The 20,943-nt window shown below is 44.4% G+C and overlaps 2 protein-coding genes across 2 annotated transcripts; both read left to right on the top strand.

The window, feature by feature from the left end:
• On the top strand, positions 1-2,601 carry LOC311106049 (uncharacterized protein). Its single transcript, XM_084148328.1, has 2 exons — positions 1-113; positions 436-2,601. The coding sequence occupies exon 2, from the start codon at positions 602-604 to the stop codon at positions 1,025-1,027; it is 426 nt and encodes a 141-aa protein (XP_084004454.1). The 5' UTR covers positions 1-113; positions 436-601; the 3' UTR covers positions 1,028-2,601.
• A 1,925-nt stretch (positions 2,602-4,526) lies between these two features.
• On the top strand, positions 4,527-10,446 carry LOC311106048 (uncharacterized protein). The gene is made up of 9 exons (XM_084148327.1): positions 4,527-4,608; positions 4,789-4,889; positions 5,045-5,115; positions 5,270-5,377; positions 5,468-5,538; positions 5,674-5,791; positions 6,111-6,275; positions 6,546-6,697; positions 6,836-10,446. Exons 1-9 carry the CDS (start codon positions 4,583-4,585, stop codon positions 8,286-8,288), a joined length of 2,265 nt encoding a protein of 754 aa, XP_084004453.1. The 5' UTR covers positions 4,527-4,582; the 3' UTR covers positions 8,289-10,446.
• Positions 10,447-20,943: the final 10,497 nt, after the last annotated feature.

Raw genomic sequence — 20,943 nt, 5'->3', positions numbered from 1 at the left:
ACACCTCTGATGTTGAAGTTTGAAGAGGAAGACAGCGGACTAACTCATGGTAGTTTTTGGTGTTTCGAAATTGTTTTTACTCTTGGTGGAACGTTGCATATCGAGCAGATAAGGTAGGCTACAGAGTCCTCTTCCCTTACTTATAACACATTAGTAGCATAAAGAGAAAACCTGATAAAAATAGGTAGCCTACTGTATTCAGTTTTTCTGGTGGATGTATTCTTTTGATTTGTAAATTCATACACGTATTTTATCATTAGGCTGCTTTCAATGTCTTTTGAATGTAGCATTTGATATGGTGTCTCATTTGAGCACTTTAGCCACAATTGTCACGAGGCTTGTTCTGTTCTGGGCAATACAGTATAGGGAAGTCATTTATGTTGCATGCCTACCATTCTGTGTTAAAAGTCTACCGGTACCATTGTTTCTTTACAGGAGGAATCAATCAAGGAGAAGGATTATATCACCCTCTTCAATAACTGATATTCAACACTAATCGAAGAACACGCCTTATGTGTACGAAATGGAGGTGATTATGAAGCCATAATGAGACCATGATCTGTTCCTGATCCTTGGTCCATCTAATTCCTTTAAACTAAAGATGGAATCGGCAATCGCTCCACCACCTCCTCCTCCTCCTCCTCCTCCTCCTCCTCCCCCTCCTCCGCCTCCTCCACCACCTCCCCTTGCCCCCCCACCTCCTCCCCCCGGCCCCCCTCCCCCAGGCCCCCCTCCCCCAGGCCCCCCTCCTCCCCCTGGCATGGGCTTCGGGCTATCCAGAGGCCACCAGTTCAGCGGCTCCAAGATGCGTAACTTCAACTGGGATGCAATCCCCAAACACGTGGTGGTGGGCAAACACAACATCTGGACGGAAGAGAAGACCCTGGGAGGGTATGAGCTGGACACTCAGAGGATTGAGGAGCTGTTCAGTCACAGCCAGCAGCAGGGACAGGGACAAAAGGCTATGAACAGACAGAGTCTCAGAGGCAAGCCAACCAACAGCCAGGGCACAGAAGTGGTGAGTTGACCTAACCTTCTGTACCAGGAAGCACTTCTCTAGCTTGATACTTGCAGTTGGAGAGAAGTGTGTCAGTTGGAGTTGAGTAGGAGAGTTCAAGAGGTACCACATCAGCTGGAACCACATCAGCTATTTTGCTCCTTGATCAGATAAGTGTGCGAAGCATACATATCCTATCTGGTCCCAGCCAAGGCCTCTCCAATGGCAAAATCCTGTCATTCTTCTCTTGCTCATGATTTCTCACCTGAGAGTTTGTTTGGAGCAGCTATACTTTCTGGGAGTAGACGAGTGACCGAATATTTGTTCTGTTTACCACCTAAGATATTGGATATTTTGACATGTGTTCTTTAGACCCTGATTGATTTTCTCAGGGAGTGTGTGTTGTGGAGTTGGGGTGTATGTGTTGTTTTCCTACAGCCTTTCTGTTGTAACAGGCTCAGTCATGTAGTCATAGGGGCCAGGGTTAGGGTTACGGTTAAGGTAGCTAGATGGAGGTTGGGAAATAGATCAATTCCATCAGCCCATGGTTCCTGTTTGTCTCCATGATGGTACTTTTTTTGGTCTAGGCCCTGGTTAAAGGTAGTACACTATAAAGGGAATATGGTGCCAATTGGGAAGCAGCCTCTCTCTTGGTGTGGCTCTAGCAAGATTCTCGGTGCACCTCACTTGGATTAAACTCAAGTACATCAGGAAGCAACGATGTATTAGTGAAAATGTTGTGTTCAAAACAAACCAATTAGCGTGAGCGAAGCTTGGAGACAATTCTACCCTAATCTCTTTTTATATGATTCATTAACATGTTGTAACTGGAAGGTTGTCTTCCCTTTCTGTCCACATACCTATCAAGTCTATAACATAATTTGAATGCCAACTGCTAGGGTGCTTGATTTGACTAAACTCTCAGAAAATAGATTGATTATAAATATTTGCACTGTGCAAGCAACATGAGTTCACCAGCAGAGGTTATCTAATCTGATTTCTAGATAAAGCACTAGTTCCACACACTAAAAAATTTAGACTAAGCAACACAATTCAACTAAATTAATGACCATCATTTTACTATGTATGCATTTCCCTTTTTCATGTGTGATATTTTATGGCTTATTGGAACTATGACATGCTCCTCTTAATGTTCCTCTGCTTAACAAACATTGGATGTTTATGCAGTGGTGTTTCATCCTGGAATCCTTTGATGTATGAACTGAAGGGTGGGTGGAGTCAATATACCCTAACTATTCTTCATCAGTTTACCCAGGGAGAGTAAATTAACCACGAATATTTGCAAATTGTTGCCATACAGTTGATACTTTTATGTATTGTATACCAGTATTCACTGCTACCTCTATAACAATGAACTGGGCTGTGGGTTCAGTTAAGATACAGTACTTCCCTTTCTGTAGGTGTCGGTCGGGATTTTACAGAACTGTTGTGAATCATTGTCCAGGTATACAATGCTATTGTCATATTAACAAACCTATTTTTGATCCTCTACTTTTGTGTCTTGTTGTTTGCTAGTGAAACCACCCTGCTGTCACATTTAGACTACCTTGGCAGTTCAATAAAGGTCAAATGTGGAGCTATTGAAACTGGCCTTTAGTCTCTTACCTGTCCCTGTTTCTAACTCAGGATAGAGGAGCAATACTTAGGAATGGCTTATCATGGGCTCTCAAAAACAAGTCAATCAAACCGGTAAAACCTTAACCTTCAGAATCAGTTGTTTGGGAATGAGGATGTATTTGTTATAAAGAAGAAGGCAGTGTTTAAGCTAAATGCTAAGCTCCTGATAAACTCAACGCCTGTTATTGACCTACTGATGTCTTCATGTGTGTGTGTGTGTCTGTGTGCGTATGTGTGTTCTGTTATGACCAACTGATGTTTGTGCGTTTGTGTGTTCTATTATTTATTGACTAACTGATGTCTTCATGCCTATGTGTCCCACCACCAACAGGTCTCCATACTAAACTCAAAGAGGAGCATGAACGTTGGGATCTTCCTGAAACAGTTCAAGAGGTGTGTCAGAGAGAGGCAAAGATAGTCTACATTCCAAATGGCACCCTATTCCCTATATAGTGCACTACTTTTGACCAGAGTCTGAACAAAATTAGTACACTATATAGGGAAAAGGGTGCCATTTGGGACTCGTTCGTAAACTGAAGGTGTGGAGGGTTTGTCAGAGCCACGTGTTTCAGGTTAAAGAACACACAGTGGTTGCATCTCAAATGATACCCTATTCCCTATAGTGCACTACTTTTGACCCCATAAGGCTCTGCTCAAAAGTAGTCCATTATATAGGGAATAGGGTGTAATTTGGGACAGCAAGGCCAGATAGTCCTGAGGCTAGGCTGCTTGACATTCCCAGCTCTGTGTGTCTGAGGTACAACAGCTTGTCCCAACAGGTCGGCTCCACATGATAACACTAATGCAGGAACAGTGCAACCAGGTCATTCCACAGATTAACTATTGAAAAATTGCATTAATGTGTTGCTAAACGATTTTCTCTGTAGGCCCACAGTATGACTGTGTTATATATTACAATATTACTACATGCCATTGGCTACAGTGCCTAATTTCCTGAAGATTGTACTGTTCTCGCTGACAGAAAAATCAAAAAGCAATAAGGCATACAGCTGTAAGACATAAAAGCCTTATCATCTCAATGTTTTGTTATTACATTTATTTTTAACATCCATTTATGGATGCACTTTTCTGTTTTCTGTTAAATGTATTTTTGTGTCAGCGTTTTTGTTATTGTGCTTCTGAGGAAAGAGAACATTGTTCCAGTTCAGCTGTAGTAGGTGTATATGTGTAGCAGGTAAGGGCTTGTCTATGGTTGGCTATGTGGAAAAATGCAGTAAGAGGGTGTTCAACCAATGGGGAAAGAAGGAGCCTTGCTTACCAGGCTTAAAGAAACATGGCACAGAGGAAATGAGTAACACATTTAGAGACCCAACCCTAGAGCATGAGTAATTCAGAAAAATAACCACTTTGTTTAGTTGGAGATGAATGAATCACAGCTCTTCTCCTTGACTAGTCCCCTATGAGAACCTAGTGGATGAATCAGTCGATGAAGTTTCCAAAGTTATGTTGGTTATGATACAGTAACTGATCAGTGTCTGTGTCTCTCCCCAGGCCTGTAGGGGACATGATCAAGGACATCAGTTCAGGAAACGGCCTGAAATTTGGGACAGGTAAACTGAAGGAGCTGTGTAAGCTGCTGCCAGAGAAAGAAGAGGTACAGTACTTCACACAGCCTTTCCCAGTAGGCAAGCATAGATCAGGCCACTGTCGCTTTGACACCCGTGTTCCGCATAGGGCAAACTCCAGTTCGACCACCATTGGGTGAGCTGAGGATTGCCGCTAGCTTGCCGCCATTGTTGATGCTAACTACCACAGTGAACTGATCATATTTAGCTTGAGAGACAGTTATAACAGCGTTCTCCCAAGTTACAACCCTTACCGTAATGCTGTGTCTTACTAAGATTGTTACCTGTTGTGTGTGTGCAGGTGAAGCAACTAGTTGGGTTTAAAGGGGACCAGTCAGCTCTTCCTGAAGCAGACCTGTTTATGGTGCTACTTATCAAGGTTCCCAGGTGAGTGTGTGTGTGTGTGTGTGTGTGTGTGTGTGTGTGTGTGTGTGTGTGTGTGTGTGTGTGTGTGTTGAACCGTCTACAAACATCTAATTCACCGTTTTGTACAGTTTTGTGTTTTCTAAGTCTTGAATGCCAGTTGTGTTATAGAATATGAATAATTATTCTTGCCCTTTCTGTTAGTTATGAGGAGCGCCTCAACAGTTTAGTTCTCAAAGAAGAGTTTTTCCCACTCATGGATGAAATGAAACAATCCATCGCTACCATGATCACAGCTGGAAAAGGTAAAGTTTGCATCTGCATGTGATCTGGATCTTAATAAGGCCAATGTGTATCTGTACTAAAGCTCAACTGTCTCATCGGTCTGTCTGTCTGTCTGTCTGTCTGTCTGTCTGTCTGTCTGTCTGTCTGTCTGTCTGTCTGTCTGTCTGTCCTCCAGAGCTGTTAGAGAGTGACGACCTACACTCTGTGATCCGCCTGGTGCTGAAGACCGGAAACTACATGAACGCTGTGAGTGGAGAACAATGATATCATAGATGATATTATATACTGTATACCTTTATCTATGGTGTAAACTAAATTGTTAGCATCTGAAGCTTTGAGTAAGCCCAACAAAAATAGGTTAATTTGTCAGCCTGACTGACTGTCTCTCTCTTGTCCACAGGGTGGCTATGCTGGCAGTGCCATCGGCTTCAGGATGGCATCGCTACTGAAACTAGTGGACACAAGGGCCAACAAACCAGGCATGAACCTCATGCACTATGTAGTTATGGTAAGGAGAACCCTTATTTAAAGCTTATCCTTTATCTAGAATCTTGTTTTTCTCTGATGCAATAGTTGTTCATGTTTATGTCGATTATAGCAAGCTCAGAAAGTTGATGTGGCCCTGCTGAAATTCCCAGACAAACTCACACACATCGCCGATGCAGCAAGGTACAGATACACAGTGTCTTACGCACTTCAACAATATCTGTAATATTGCTGTTTGCCCCACAATAAGGTATTCTATTGTAATGATTGTGCTTTTCTGTATTGAATGATTGATATTTGTGTTCTGCCCCCCTGTAGGATCCATAAGGAGGACATAGAGAGTGAGTTTCAGAGAGAGGTGAAGAAAGTAAAGGAGGCGAAGGAGGAGGCGCAGAAACAGGAGGAGCTACAGGCTCAGATGGAGGACTTTCTGAAGGTGAGGTAGCCTGCCTGTGTATTCTCCATGCCTTTCAGATCTTGTATCGCTACCTTCCCCTATACTGTATACCTATGTAATGTTTCCAGGGCCACAAGTTTCGCCTGACCACAAAACCTGACCAGGAACAACTCTGGGCCCTTGTTATAGCCTTAATAACCTCTGGTGGTGAATCTACAACTCTAGGACCAGTGATGAGGTTATTGATGTGTGTGGTCCCCTGTATGTTCAGAAATGTAGTCTGCGACCCTATTGGGGAATAGGGTGCCATTTGGGACACAGACTTAGTTATTTCTGTTCTGTGTGTGGTCCCCTGAAGGAAGCAGAGTGTCGTCTGGCTGAGACTGAGCTCTCTCTGCTGTCGCTGGGTTCAGTCAGTGACTCAGTGGCTGAGTACTTCTGTGAAGACCCCAGCAAGTTCAGACTGGATGAATGCTGCTCCATCTTCAACTCTTTCTGTGCGAAGTTCCTGAGGGCCATCCAGGTAAAAAACGGTTTAGAAAGTAGTGTATATACTCCTTTTGCATACTATTATTTTATGCTCTCTGATTTACTGACTGACATCTTGGCCCGCTTGGGAGCATTGATCTCCATCTCACTCTTTTCTGTGTGAGGACTTTTGGCTGGCTTTTGTCTTCATTGAGTGTCTCTGTAGTTACTGTTTTCTCTTTAGCCTTCCCTGCTTTCTTGGTAGAGTCCAGTGTTCACTGTCTCTGGCTCCCTAACGTGTGTTATTGTATGTATCTGTGTGTAGGAGAACTGTGATCGTGAGGTGGCAGAGGTGAAGAGGAGAACCAGAGACAGACTTCTGAGTGATGCTAATGCTGCTAAACGCCGTTCCACTGCCACCTGCTCCATACGGGACAAGGACATGGAGGGTGTGGCCCTGGAGTCCGTACTACGGAAGTTAGTCATACTTCTCTTTTGAAATATAATCTGTTATTTAGTGTTTTTATTTTTGTATTGCGTTTTAATTTTTTTCTGTAAAAGTATGTTATGACATTCATGTGTACTTTGAGTAAAGTTTGATTTGATTTGATTTAGGCTCCTGACCAGTCGTGTGTCCCAAAGGAAAAGAGGCTTGGGCACGCCCTCCCCCACCAGTAGCAGCCTATCAGAGGTCCCCATTCAAGCAAACATCCCCTCGGCAGAAATGAGAAACCAAGGTTCTGTCAAGGCCACGGAGGTGTGTAAGGAAAATGAGTGGAACTCAGCCAGAGACCTGACTGGGACCTCTCAGAGCGACCAGAAGGACCAGTCCCACAGCAAAAGGAACCGGAAGGAGAACATGGTTCCACATCCTGAGGAGACACAGCAGAACCCTAAGAAACCAGAACAGAACCACAGAGGTTCTAGTTCTGGTTCTACACAGCCAACCAGGAGAACCGGTAGCAGCAGCTCCTCCTCCTGCCCCTCCACAGGTAGACCCATCTCAGTGACGATGAAGGACAAGGAGGAAGAGGAGGAGGAGGGAAATGAGGAAGAAGCCCAGAAGTTGCGTGAAGTGTCCAGGAAGGTTCTGAGGTATCAGAGCAGCCGTGGTAGTCTTTCATCTGGAGAGTATGTCCCGGAGCAGCAGAAGTCTCCTAATGCCACCAATAATACTAACACCTCCACCTTCACAAGATCACCCAACGCTACGACCACTAATGCTACATCCTCCACCATCACCACCATCACCTCCTCCTCCACCTCCCCTCACCAGAGGACCTTCCAAGAAGACAGACAGCGGCTGCTGGGGGATGCATGTAGAGGCAGCGAGAGCCTGGCTAGATACCTCCTCAACCCTCACCTCTCCCCCAAGGGAATACTCTCCCGAAGACACACCCTCACCCTCCCCCCTAAAGCCCCTCCTACTGAGGAAGAGGAGGAAGATGATCTGTTCACTTTTCCTACTACTCCTACTCCTACTCTGGGGGTCACAGGGAGGATGAAGTCAGTAGACACTGGTATGATGTCCTCGAAACACAGAGCCTCTGGAGGACCCAACCTCACCAACCTCCCTGGCCACTCTGAGAAGTCTTGTGTCCAAGACCTGGAGTCTAAGAGCCCCATGTCAAAACACAAAGTCTTGACAGCAAGTCTCAACATTCCCAGGGACTCTGAAAACAGAGGCTTGGCGGGAGTCACCATCCCTCACCACTCTGAGACATCTGGTGCCCAGCAGGACAAGGTGTCCAACAGCTTGTCAGCAGCAGAGAGACCTACACACATGGAGCTAGGAGAGCTGAACCAAGATAAGAGCTCCTCTATAGTCAAGACAAAACCTCCCCCCTTACACCTAGAACTGAACCACAACCAGGATGAGGAGATAAAGGAGTTTTCTCCCACCCCTCTCCAGACACTTGTCTCCCAGAAACCCAAACAGGCTGACCCTCCTCAGAGCCCCAAACACAATATGGCTAACCCCTCTAAGAGCCCAAAGCCCAAATCTTCAGAGGGCAATGGATTCATGTCTTTCTTTAAACGCCTGGGAGAGAGGAGCAGGCCAAAGTGAGGAATCTTGTGTCCAAGACCTTGTGTCCAAGAGTGTCAGCAGAGAGACCTACACACATAGAGCTGAACCAGGAGAATCGGACAAAGGAGTATGTCCTGGACAAGCCCTGAGCCCGAAACCCAAACCAGACTGCTATGGATTCATGTCCTTCTTTGAATGCCTGGGAAAGAAGAGCAAGCCTTGCTAACAACAAGGATATAGACCCTAGATGTGCTATAGACTCCTGATTCATCTATTAATACAGATTCAGACTACTCAGACAGATGTTACATTGTTCTATGGACCTGGCCCTATGGACTATTAAATATATGTATATCCATCCATCCATTGATTTTATAAAGGTTTAATTCAAGGGGATTGTTGAAGTGGATTTGAAGTGGAAAATAATGATCTGTTGGGACTGGGAGAATTTGTCCAAAAGAGCAGTGTGAACTTTATTCCACTAGGTGGCAGAGTGAGATAACAACGCCACATGAAGTGTGCTTGTAGGCCAGTGGTTCCCAACCAGGGGTACTAGGACCCCTAGGGGTACTTGGCCTATCCACAGGGGTACTTAAGAAAACTCAAAAGACCATAGGACTACTGGTAAAATGCACATGAGGGGGTACTTCAGGGGTACTCCGGGCAGAGTAAAATTAAATTGGTGGTACAGTAACCGCAAAGGGTTGAGAGCCACTGCTGTAGGCCACCAACAAATCACTGTTTATTTATTCTACCACCTCATATTCCCCCAGAGAAGAGCATGGCACTTACTGTAATATGTTTACCAATGTCTTTAATAATAGTAATATATTTACATCAGTATTCTTCTGACTGAATATGCATAGCAAAATAAAACCACTGTTGAGTAGGAGGAGCTAATGTGATCTTTGTCTTGGAAAATACTGGAACTATCTTTACCATATACAGTACTATTAAATTATATTGCAAGAGGATATATTTACAGAGCTGTAGAAATTACATTCAATTAATTTAGAGCGACGAGGGCCTGTAAAGAGAAGTACACAGTATTAAGATAAAATAATTTAATGGACAGACTGTTAAAGAATAGAAGTGCTTTGTATTACATTTATCACGTAATTTCTTATTTTTATGAAGGTGTTCCTCTTCTCTTGCTGTTTTGAAAAGAAAACAAGCATGGTGAATATTTCCCGTATGCTCTTAGTAGTCTTATACAAACAACCAAACACTATTGTATTGCTCTTATTGGGGTCAGTGTTACAAAGACAGCCAGTCTCTTAGCCAGGCACAGCCAGCTGAATGGCAGGCAGCTACATGGAGGGGAGGACGGCACTAATCCCAAACCAAGTTATTAAGGTCTCAGTCTCAGAATTGGAGAGAGCCAGGCTATGGGCCCTTGTCAAAAGTAGTGCCATTTGGGATGCAGCCCAAGCTACCAGCACCTGGTGGCATAGCACAATGGAGGGAGAGAGCCAGGGACCCAACAAGTACTCCCCAAACTGCTTCAGTATGTGGCCCCCGGCACCCAAGCCTCCACCTGCCTCCCCAAGGATGTACCCACCTTTACCCCAGCTAGCCTGCCGCTCTACCAGGACCAAGGACCCCCTGCCTCAGCATGAAGCCCCAGAATGTACCCCCCCCCCCCCCCCCCTGCCTCCTCCAGCACGTACTCATGCTCCCCAGTCTGCCATTCTACCAGGCGTAGGGACCCCCTGCCTCCCCCAGCCTACCCCTAGCTAGGCCAGGCAGGCAGACCCCAGGGGGTGGGTAATGGATTAATTTGTTGTGTTGCAGAGATCTCTGGGAGAGAGGAGTGAATGTGGGTTAAACCTATTGAACTTCTGGGCTCTCCAGGCAACGGACATCAGTGTGGCACTGTTTGTGACTTGAGTCGTGATGTATTATTTGGATAAACCTTTGTGATGATCCTCATGAAAAAACACCAAAAGACACTAAAAAACACTACATTAAAAACTTGAAGGAGCTGGAGCAGTTTTGCCTTGAAGAATGGGCAAAAATCCCAGTGGCTAGATGTGCCAAGCTTATAGAGACATACCCCAAGAGACTTGCAGCTGTAATTGCTGCAAAAGGTGGCTCTACAAAGTATATACTTTGGGGGGGTGAATAGTTATGCACGCTCAAGTTTTCTGTTTTTTTGTCTTATTTCTTGTTTGTTTCACAATAAAAAATATTTTGCATCTTCAAAGTGGTAGGCATGTTGTGTAAATCAAATTATACAAACCCCCCAAAAATCCATTTTAATTCCAGGTTGTAAGGCAACAAAATAGGAAAAATGCCAAGGGGGGTGAATACTTTCGCAAGCCACTGTATATATTGAATGCTGTCCTCCTGCTCTAAATCAAGCGCTTGATAAGCATGCAAACAAACAGACAGATGTGTGGATAAGAGTTACCATTATGACTGAGGACAGTTATTGCTTGAACATTATATGCTTGTGTCCCAAATGGGATCCTATTTCCTATATAGTGTACCACTTTCAACCAGAGGTAGTACACTATATAGGAAATAGGGTGCCATTTGGGACACAGATGTTAAGTACATGTATGTGTAGAGGAGGAGCAGCTAGTCTGTCTCTGCTATCTACTGTACAGTCTGGTTTCTGTGGCTGCTGCTGAGTCTGCTTGTCTGCCTGGCTGCCATCTGGGCTGGATGCAGTCTCCATAGCAACCCCATCTCCTACAATGCAACCCTGAGACGGCCGCCTATGCCCGCCCCCGCCCCTCCTCCACCCCTTCCTCCCCCTCTTTACCCCCGCCACACCTGTGTCAGCATAAACACATCACCTCCTATCTCCCTCCTCTCTCTCTCCTTTGACTCCCTCTCTCTCTTTCTATCTCCTCCACCTAGATGCACCAGTTTTCTAAACCCCTTAATGAAGTACTTTATGGCTGTGGAAGAGAACAAAAGAATCGTGAGGATCACAAAGCCTTTGTTGTTGAAACACTAGAGACGCTCCTGGATTGCGTTCCAAATGGCACTCTTTCCCTAAATAGGGCATCACTATATAGTGCACTAATTTCCCGATGGGCCCTGGTCAAAAGTAGTGCACCATAAAGGGACAAGGGATGGCCTTATTGGGTGTGGATTGGGGTATTTTTAGACACCACTTCTGAAAGCATCGCCTTGCATGCTCCACTGCACCCCACAAGTACCCCCCATCCATACCCCCCAAACCCCTAGCACCACCCCACCCTCTTGTCTTTCACCCTTTAGGATATAGAAGTCCCAGCTGGTCTGCTCTACTGTTTTCACATCGCTCCATCTCCTCCCTCCTCCCTCCATCACCCCCTCCACTTCTCATCCTGTACTGACTGTGCATAAAGATAAGCCATTTCTACTGTGGGTTTCTCCAACCCCTAGATCCATTATTTGGAATCTTGTTTGGAATCCTGGTTCACCCCCCCTTTTTATCCTAGTTGTCTAGACCATTAGGCTACCCATGAAACTATACTTATTCATGGTAAATACAGTCATTAGGGCTTGGCCATTGTCTTCTCTACAGCTTCTCTATGTGTTCCTTATGTCTTAAATAGCACCCTGATTCAGACAGTAGGGGAACCAGAGGAAGCAGTGAAAAGCATCCTTTGTCCTTTTATGGGCAGGGGGCGGGCTTTAAAACAGGTCACACCCTATTGCAGCAGACAGTCTTTATCCTTCCATCACATTCTGAGGATGCTCTACATCATTTACATCTAATTTACATACAGTATATCCCATTGGACAGCCAAACTCCTCCCACTGCTCTCTAGCCAATCCTCCAACAGTCTTTGTATGGGTCGCGCCCCTCCTTCCCTTCCTTTCTATTTTCCCCTCCCGGTCTCTCTCTCTCCTTCTCTTCCCAAACACTGCAGACCTTGCGATTTTATTCCTGAATCGCCGTCCTCTCTGTGGATTCTGTTATAACACAGTAGGACTCTAACAATGGACAGCTCTCTGTGTGGACTTGGATGCTGACACTTCTCTCTAAGGCTGCCTGGAAATTCATGTGAGTACAATCCTCCCATTCAGCCTCTCTCTCTCTGTCTGTCTGTCTCTGTATTCTCTGTGCTTTCTCCTCAGCCAGCCGTAGTGCAGTGCAGTGCTATGTCCAGGATTTATCGCAACAAATGGATGCAAGGAAGTGTTTGAATAATTGATTACAGTATCTCGTCTGGAATCTGTGCCTCAGTTCAGTGAATCTCAGAACAGGTACAGCAGTGATTATTGACTACTTGGCTTCTACGGCTCTGAGCTGCTGCTGTAGCTTTTCTATTCATAAGAGGGGGAAATGGCATTGTATGTGAGTGCGAAATGGCACATGCACGCACACACACCTCTCCATTTTGGCTCCTGGCTGCTTGCTCTGCTCAGTGGCAGGTGGGCATCAATACTGCAGTCTATGGGCAGGGCTCATAGCTGGAGGAGGTTACTGTATTTTGGAGAATTTATCATATATGTCTATCTATGTTTATGTTATGTTTCAATGTGTTATGTTAGGAAATTATGTTATGTTTCAATGTTAAGCTCTTAGAAAAGAAAGGTACTAAAATGTTTCTTCAACTGTCCGCATAGGAGAACCCTTTGAAGAAGCCTTTTTGGTTCCAGGTAGAACCCTTTTGGTTCCAGGTAGAACCCATTTGGGTTCTACCTGAAACCAAGAAGGGTTCTCCTATGGGGACAGCTGAAGAACCCTTTTGGAACCATTTTTTTCTAAGAGTGTATGTTAGGAAATTATGTTATGTTATGTTATGTTTCAGTGTTATGTAATGTAATGATGTTATGTTGTGTTTCAGTGTTATGTTAGATAATGATGTTATGTTATGTTTTAGTGTTATGTAAGGTAAGGTAATAATATTATGTTATGTTTCAGTGTTATGTTAGGTAATGTCACTGGGTGGGTTGTCTAGCTACCTCCCCATATCCTGCATCAAACATTATAGATGTCCAGGAGTGCTTTAGTCTGTTGCAGTGCTGGGTTATGTTGGGTTCTAGAAGACCACTCTGAATGCTGTGCATGTTTGACTCTACTGGGTAGACTGTGTTTGATGCTGTTCCTACTGCCTAAGGGTTGCATGTCTGACTGAGGGTTGCAGTCAGGTCTTATTAACGGTGGGAGCTGACTACAGCTAACAGCTGTTCCCAGATCTGCTAGTATATTGCAGTGTGCACTATTAGGGGAGCTGAACAAATCTAACAGCTGATCTCAGGTCAGTGTGTAGGGGAGCTGGCCACAGCCCTGGTCTTGCTCAGAGCAGGCAGCCCTGCATGCATGAGATCAGACATCAGCAGTGATGACACAGGCAGTCTACCAGAGGATGGTCTGAACATAGGTATGGTCTGACTGGTTACAGGATGCTGTCACTACTACTACACTATTAATATTACACTATTACTATAGTGTTATAATGTAATACTGTGTACTAATACAGTATTGTGCTGTGCTGTATTAATAATGTCATAATATGAGTCTTTGCTGTAATTCCATGCTGCTTTAGGGGAGATTAATAGACAATGGTGCATTGTGACTGTGAACGCTGAGAGAGAGAGAGAGAGAGAGAGAGAGAGAGAGAGAGAGAGAGAGAGAGAGAGAGAGAGAGAGAGAGAGAGAGAGAGAGAGAGAGAGAGAGAGAGAGAGAGAGAGAGAGAGAGAGAGAGAGAGAGAGAGAGAGAGAGAGAGAGAGAGAGAGAGAGAGAGAGAGTATTTCAACATCTAGCTCTGTTTGTAAATTCAGTGCAACTGACCACCTGCAGCAGAGTTGAGTTCATGAAAGACAGTGCTGATTAGTCAGTGAAAATCTATGTGCTTCCTTGGGGTCACCAGCAACCAGTTGTCATCAGAGATGTCTCAGCTGTCGCTGATGTAATTTTACCACTACAGATGGTTGGAACTGGGAAGTATAGCATTCTTCACCTTGTCTCCTATCAGTCTTTTAGCCACAGGAATAGCTGGGTTAAGAGACCTATACTTCACTTTCACTGAGTGAGTCAGTTTCCTCCTGGAATATGGAAGTTATCGATAGTCTGTGTTCATTTTACTGTGAAATAAATTGATTGGTTTGAAATACACTAAAACATTTGACTTGATGTGATTTGTTGGAATGTTATTAGATTAGATAGAGTGACTGTGTTTAAGACTCAGGGCAGCCAGCAGGAGATTCATTCTTCTTAACTGTATTTGACCCTTACCACTATTAGTATCAACATCACAGTCATCTTTCTCCACACATCACATCACATCAAAGTCCTCTTTCTCCAGTCTCCAAGCAGGAAGGGACAGGCATAACGTTCCTATTAATGAGATCTAATAATAGATTTCAGATGTAGGGTCGTGATCATCCACAATAGAATAGTCCTGTAATGCATAACAGTATTAATGGCAGTTCTCAGTCAGTATCTACAGTGGTTCAGCATTGGTCTGGTTGGGTGAGTCTAAGTGAAAAGCAGCATTTAACCTCGTCAGCTGACCACCTTGGAGCGATTTTGCGCCTATACTGGCCATGCATTCAGCATTGGTCTAGTGTTAGAAATCCCAGACCTAGGGCAACAGTATTATGTATGTCGGAACATTGTTAATGTGGGAGGCAACCCGTCTGCCTAGGGAAACTAGCATTGGTCTGATTGGGTGAGTCTAGGTGAAAAGCAGCATTTAATATGCTGTTTCCGAGAGAGTGATTTTAATCTCCAATAGCATCATAGCTGGCTGGTTATAGTGAGGTGCTTTGTGCTCCTCCTGACCCCTGGCTCTGAGATCATGGACTATGTCCGCATACCAAAAGGCACCAAATCCCCTATATAGTGCAATACATTTGACCAGAGCCCTTTGAGCCCTGGTCAATAGTAGTGCACTATGGAATAGGATGCCATTTGGGACATGGCCATGGATTCTATTAGCCTTCTGAATTCAGATACACAGACACACTGAGCACCAGGTTCACTATCTATAATAATAATAATAATAATAATAATAATCTATCTGTCTATGACTGGTATGTGCCTGTGCTGTATACAGTATTGTATACCACCAGTATGTTTCTTTGTGTATGGAGTGGAGAGATGAGCTCTCATTTCCATTTGAATGTGTTGAGGCTGATTGCGTCTAGCCTCATTTATCCCACCTGAATCAATAAACTCAAGTCATGACTACAGTATGGGCTATTTCAAATGGCACCCTATTCACTATGTATTGAACTACCTGTGGCCAGAGCTATACATTTGAGACAAAGTGGGCCTCCTATGGGCCCTGGTCAAAAGTAGTGCACTATATAGGGAATAGGGTGGCATTTGGGATGCAGACAGAGCCTATGTGAGTGACAGTAGTTATCAGCAGATTGCAGCCTGGCTTGACAGGAGTCTGGGCAGTGGCCCACGGCTGAGTGTGTGTGTGTGTGTCGACCTTTTGGAGATCTGCAGTGCATGGTGTGTGTGTTCATGGATGCATGCAGTGTGTGTGTGTTTGTGCGTGTGTGTGTGTGCAGGCGGTAGCCTCTGAAACATGCCGCATACATGGGTGTGTGTATCCTAATGAGCCCCGTGTAGCTCAGTTGGTAGAGCAAGGTGCTTGCAACGCCAAGGTTGTGGGTTCGTTTCCCACGGGGGGCCAGTATGAAAATGTATGCACTCACTAACTGTAAGTCGCTCTGGATAAGAGCGTCTGCTAAATGACTAAAATGTCAAAAAAATGTATTGTGCTGAGTACTGTGTTCTGATGCTGAGTACTGTGATAGAGACAGGCGTCTCCTGATGTGTACATGCCCTCTGTCTTTTCCTCTGTGACATTAGTCATCAACAGTCCTGTAGTGATAAGCTCTCTACTGTGTCCTAAATGGCACCCTATTCCCTATGTAGTGCACTACCTTTGACCAGGGCCATTTGGGATGCACTCAGAGTCTCTTTTCTCTTATCCATGTGCCTCCAGAAACCACATATTGGAATTGGACTCATCTTACACAATAGAAAGATAAAACAAGACAGAGCATAATAGAACTTTACTCTTCTCTGATCAATTATTGACTTGTTCTGAATGAAGGGTGTGTGTATTCAAGTACTTAAAGAGACCATCCAATCTCTCTTAATTATATCAAGCTGTCTCACTAAACAGGAATGGCTGGTGTGCCCGTGTCTCTCTTAGCTTTAAGACTCAATTCCTCTTTTATTGTTGTTTCTTAACCAAAACTGGAGAGAGGACACTGGCTTTTGGAGTTGCGATATACATTTAGTAGAAAACAGACTCACTTCTATTTATCCCTAAAAAGTAGTTCAGTAAGATACTGTAGTCATACACATATTTTTGAAGTGCAAAATTAAAAATCCCAGATGGTTTTGGTAAAGCTCTTATTCCAGGTCTGTGTCCGTTCCACAGTAAATGTCACATCAATGAAAGGTTCTGCTGGGATGCCATCCAGCCTCATGGCTCCTTCAGTTACATTCCGTCAGGAGGTAATGGATGGAGACAGACAGATGTCCTCATGCAGTACCCTGACATGTAAAGAGTAAAGACACTGGTATGAGTCCTAAATGGCACCATATCCCCAATGGCACCCTATTCCTTATACAGTGCACTACTTTTGACCAGGGCTCTTGGGCTCTCTGGTCAAAGTAGTGCATTATATAGGGAATATGGTGCCATTGGAGACTCAGCCTTGGTGCTATGCCGGTGTGCTACAGTATGTCTGCTGTATGAATGATGATCGATGGGTGGACTGAGAGCCAAGGCCTTTTCTCAAGGTGAAATATGGATGGCCACAGCATGTTTGAGTTACTCTTGACTATCAGCTGTACCTTCCAATTACTCATTAACAAGGTTTGTTGCTTCTCTGAGCATCCATATACAGTTGAAGTCGGAAGTTTACATACACTTAGGTTGGAGACATTAAAACTCGTTTTTCAACCACTCCACAAATATATTTTTAACAAACTATAGTTTTGGCAAGTCGGTTAGGACATCTACTTTGTGCATGACACAAGTCATTTTTCCAACAATTGTTTACAGACAGATTGTTTCACTTATAATTCACTGTATCACAATTCCAGTGGGTCAGAAGTTTACATACACTAAATTGACTGTGCCTTTAAACAGCTTTGAAAATTCCAGAAAATGATGTCATGGCTTTAGAAGCTTCTGATAGGCTAATTGACATCATTTGAGTCAATTGGAGGTGTACCTGTGGATGTATTTCAAGGCCTACCTTCAAACTCAGTGCCTCTTTGCTTGACATCATGGGAAAATCAAAAGAAATCAGCCAAGACCTCAGAAAAATTATTGTAGACCTCCACAAGTCTGGTTCATCCTTGGGAGCAATTTCAAACGCATGAAGGTACCACGTTCATCTGTACAAACAATAGTACGCAAGTATAAACACCATGGGACCACGCAGCCATCATACCGCTCAGGAAGGAGACGCGTTCTGTCTCCTAGAGATGAACGTACTTTGGTGCGAAAAGTGCAAATCAATCCCAGAACAACAGCAAAGGACCTTGTGAAGATGCTGGAGGAAACAGGTACAAAAGTATCTATATCCACAGTAAAACGAGTCCTATATCAACATAACCTGAAAGGCCGCTCAGCAAGGAAGAAGCCACTGCTCCAAAACCGTCATAAAAAAGCCAGACTCCGGTTTGCAACTGCACATGGGGACAAAGATCGTACTTTTTGGAGAAATGTCCTCTGGTCTGATGAAACAAAAATATAACTGTTTGGCCATAATGACCATCGTTATGTTTGGAGGAAAAAGGGGGTGCTTGCAAGCCGAAGAACACCATCCCAACCGTGAAGCACGGGGGTGTCAGCATCATGCTGTGGGGGTGCTTTGCTGCAGGAGGGACTGGTGCACTTCACAAAATAGATGGCATCATGAGGAAGGAAAATTATGTGGATATATTGAAGCAACATCTCAAGACATCAGTCAGGAAGTTAAAGCTTGGTCGCAAATGGGTCTTCCAAATGGACAATGACCCCAAGCATACTTCCAAAGTTGTGGCAAAATGGCTTAAGGACAACAAAGTCAAGGTATTGGAGTGGCCATCACAAAGCCCTGACCTCAATCCTATAGAACATTTGTGGGCAGAACTGAAAAAGCGTGTGCGAGCAAGGAGGCCTACAAACCTGACTCAGTTACACCAGCTCTGTCAGGAGGAATGGGCCAAAATTCACCCAACTTATTGTGGGAAGCTTGTGGAAGGCTACCCAAAACATTTGACCCAAGTTAAACAATTTAAAGGCAATGCTACCAAATATTAATTGAGTGTATGTAAACTTCTGACCCACTGGGAATGTGATGAAATAAATAAAAGCTGAAATAAATCATTCTCTCTACTATTATTCTGACATTTCACATTCTTAAAATAAAGTGGTGATCCTAACTGACCTAAGACAGGGAATTTTTACTAGGATTAAATGTCAGGAATTGTGAAAAACTGAGTTTAAATGTATTTGGCTAAGGTGTATGTAAACTTCCGACTTCAACTGTACTTTAAACTTGGGGTCAGCTGCGTTGACTTCACGTATTTTCAGCCTCTCTCTCCCCCTCTAAATAGGACTACAGAACAGTCCTCCAGCTCCGTAAACTAGGGGCGATTTAAATAATGCAGGAATCCAAATACTCAATTACTGTTCAGCCATGCATGACCCAAGTACTGTAGACTACAGTCTTGCGTATAATGTGTTCCCTATGTGTGTCCTATAGCCTGTACAATACATCAGTTATGTCTACTAATGTGAATGATGACCATATGTTGGATATTCTGTATGCTTGATGTGCTCCCTATGTCTCCCCATTCCACTACCTTGACCTGGGTCAGGGTACGACCCCAAGGCACTAGGTGTGGAGCGGAGAGTCAAAATGGATGGCCAGTTGTTTTGGCTTTTTACAGTATACAGTATATAGCTTTTCAGGAAACAGACACATATAGTTTAAAAGATTATGGTTAAGGTGAAATATCATTGTCTTGACAATTTATGCATTCTTGTTTGTTTGACAAATGGGGGTGTCCTCATTTCTACCATAACTCATACATTGTTAGCTATCTGGAGCCCTACTCTTTAGCAAATGTAGCCTACTTACTGTTGCTCAAGTCCAGTCTCTCTGCTGTCACGCTTCCCTTTGATGACACAGACATATCACTACCAGTGACAAATAGGAGAAACAGACAGCCTTTCCCTCTTTCACAGTGTTGTGAAAATGGAATCTTATTTAGATGATTACTGTATGATGACATGCCCACAGCAACAGATGTAGCTGGAAACATAAACCAGTGTCTATATTTAAACACACGTAGACAGCACTGTAGTCCTACAGTACAGCACAATACATCACCAAGGGCTAACGCATCCCACATTAGGTCACTCAGACTGTCTTCTGCTGCCCACCTCCCAGCTGACTGCTCTGCTAGACCTATGATGTACAGACAGTATAGAAACTATACAGTAGCTTTACTGTATGGCTGTCAATGTTCGAGACACTGGGACCAAGGCTGTGTCTGATAAGACACCCTATTCCCTATGTAGTGCACTGGGGCTCTGGTCAAATGTAGTGCACAAGATAGCGAATGTGATGTTATTTGAGCCCCACCCCAGGAGTTGTGTATTATGATGAGTCATCATCAGAACCACTCACTGACTCCTCTAGAGGCCCTCTCTGCTCTGTGGGGTTTCACTTATGCAATGCTACGCTTAGCAGAGAGAGAGAGTATTATTATTAATATTCAGGCTCAACTATTTATGTGATTCTAAGTGGAGTCTTCTGCTCTGTGACAATGTCTGTCTACAACAGATAACATTACTTGCTATGCATTAGTCATGCAAACATCAGTAGGCCTATATCCACTTCTTCATCCTGACATTCTTACAGTAAGAGACTCTCTCTCACACACAGTGGTGAGTCACTCGGATAGGGAGAAAGATACATCAAGAAATCAGGGTAGATCTTCCTAACCCTGTGGCCCCTCCCCTTACAGGGCAGTGGTGGTGTTCTTATGTTAGGGCTGAGGTGGATGCAGGGATAGAAATTAAACAAGCCCATGGCTTTTCTCTCCATGTAGCAACTGTCAATCACATTTTGGTATTTTATTATATGAGTGAGGGTTACATACAGTGTTTGAAAAAACCCTTTTGGGCTCTCTGAAACGAATTCACCTTTCCGTGTGAGGTTACAATTCTGTGTAAACCTTGGCTTAAGAATCTCCTTTTCACACCCACCGTTATATCTGCCATTCAACCTTTCTCCACGGACTTGTCAGAGTGCATTATTGGACAAAGCTGCTGTCTGGGGAACACTGCTTTTAAAGACATGTCCTCTCTCTGTGGCGAAGCGAGTGGGAGGAACTGGGATGGGGCTGCCGGGGGAGTGTATGTGGAGGGAGGGCAGGGGAGGGGAGGTAGACTGCCGCAGGCCTAGCGTTGCGACTAGTGAACATACAGAGAGATAGAGGAGGGAAGGCTGCTGCAGGCCTAGTGTAGCAACTAGCCAGCACACACACAGAGAGCACAGAGAGAGAGAGAGGGGAGGAGCCTGAAAGGTTTGGCTTGCACCCCTCTGATGGCACTGTTCAGCTGCTACCATTCAGCCGCTGAGAAGAGAGGGAGAGGGAGGGGCTACAGAGGGAGAGAGGGGGCTATGGTGCGAGGGAGGCAGGGAGAGCAGGAGGGAGGAAGGGAGAGAGGCGCTGGGGGTGTGGGGGGAGAGTGAAGGGGATCTGC

Source organism: Coregonus lavaretus, assembly GCF_964263955.1.
Source record: "Coregonus lavaretus genome assembly, chromosome: 30".
In the NCBI taxonomy this organism is placed as follows: Eukaryota; Metazoa; Chordata; class Actinopteri; order Salmoniformes; family Salmonidae; genus Coregonus; species Coregonus lavaretus.
The sequence above is the reverse complement of the archived record's forward strand: the minus strand, read 5'-3'. Positions and strand labels throughout refer to the sequence as shown.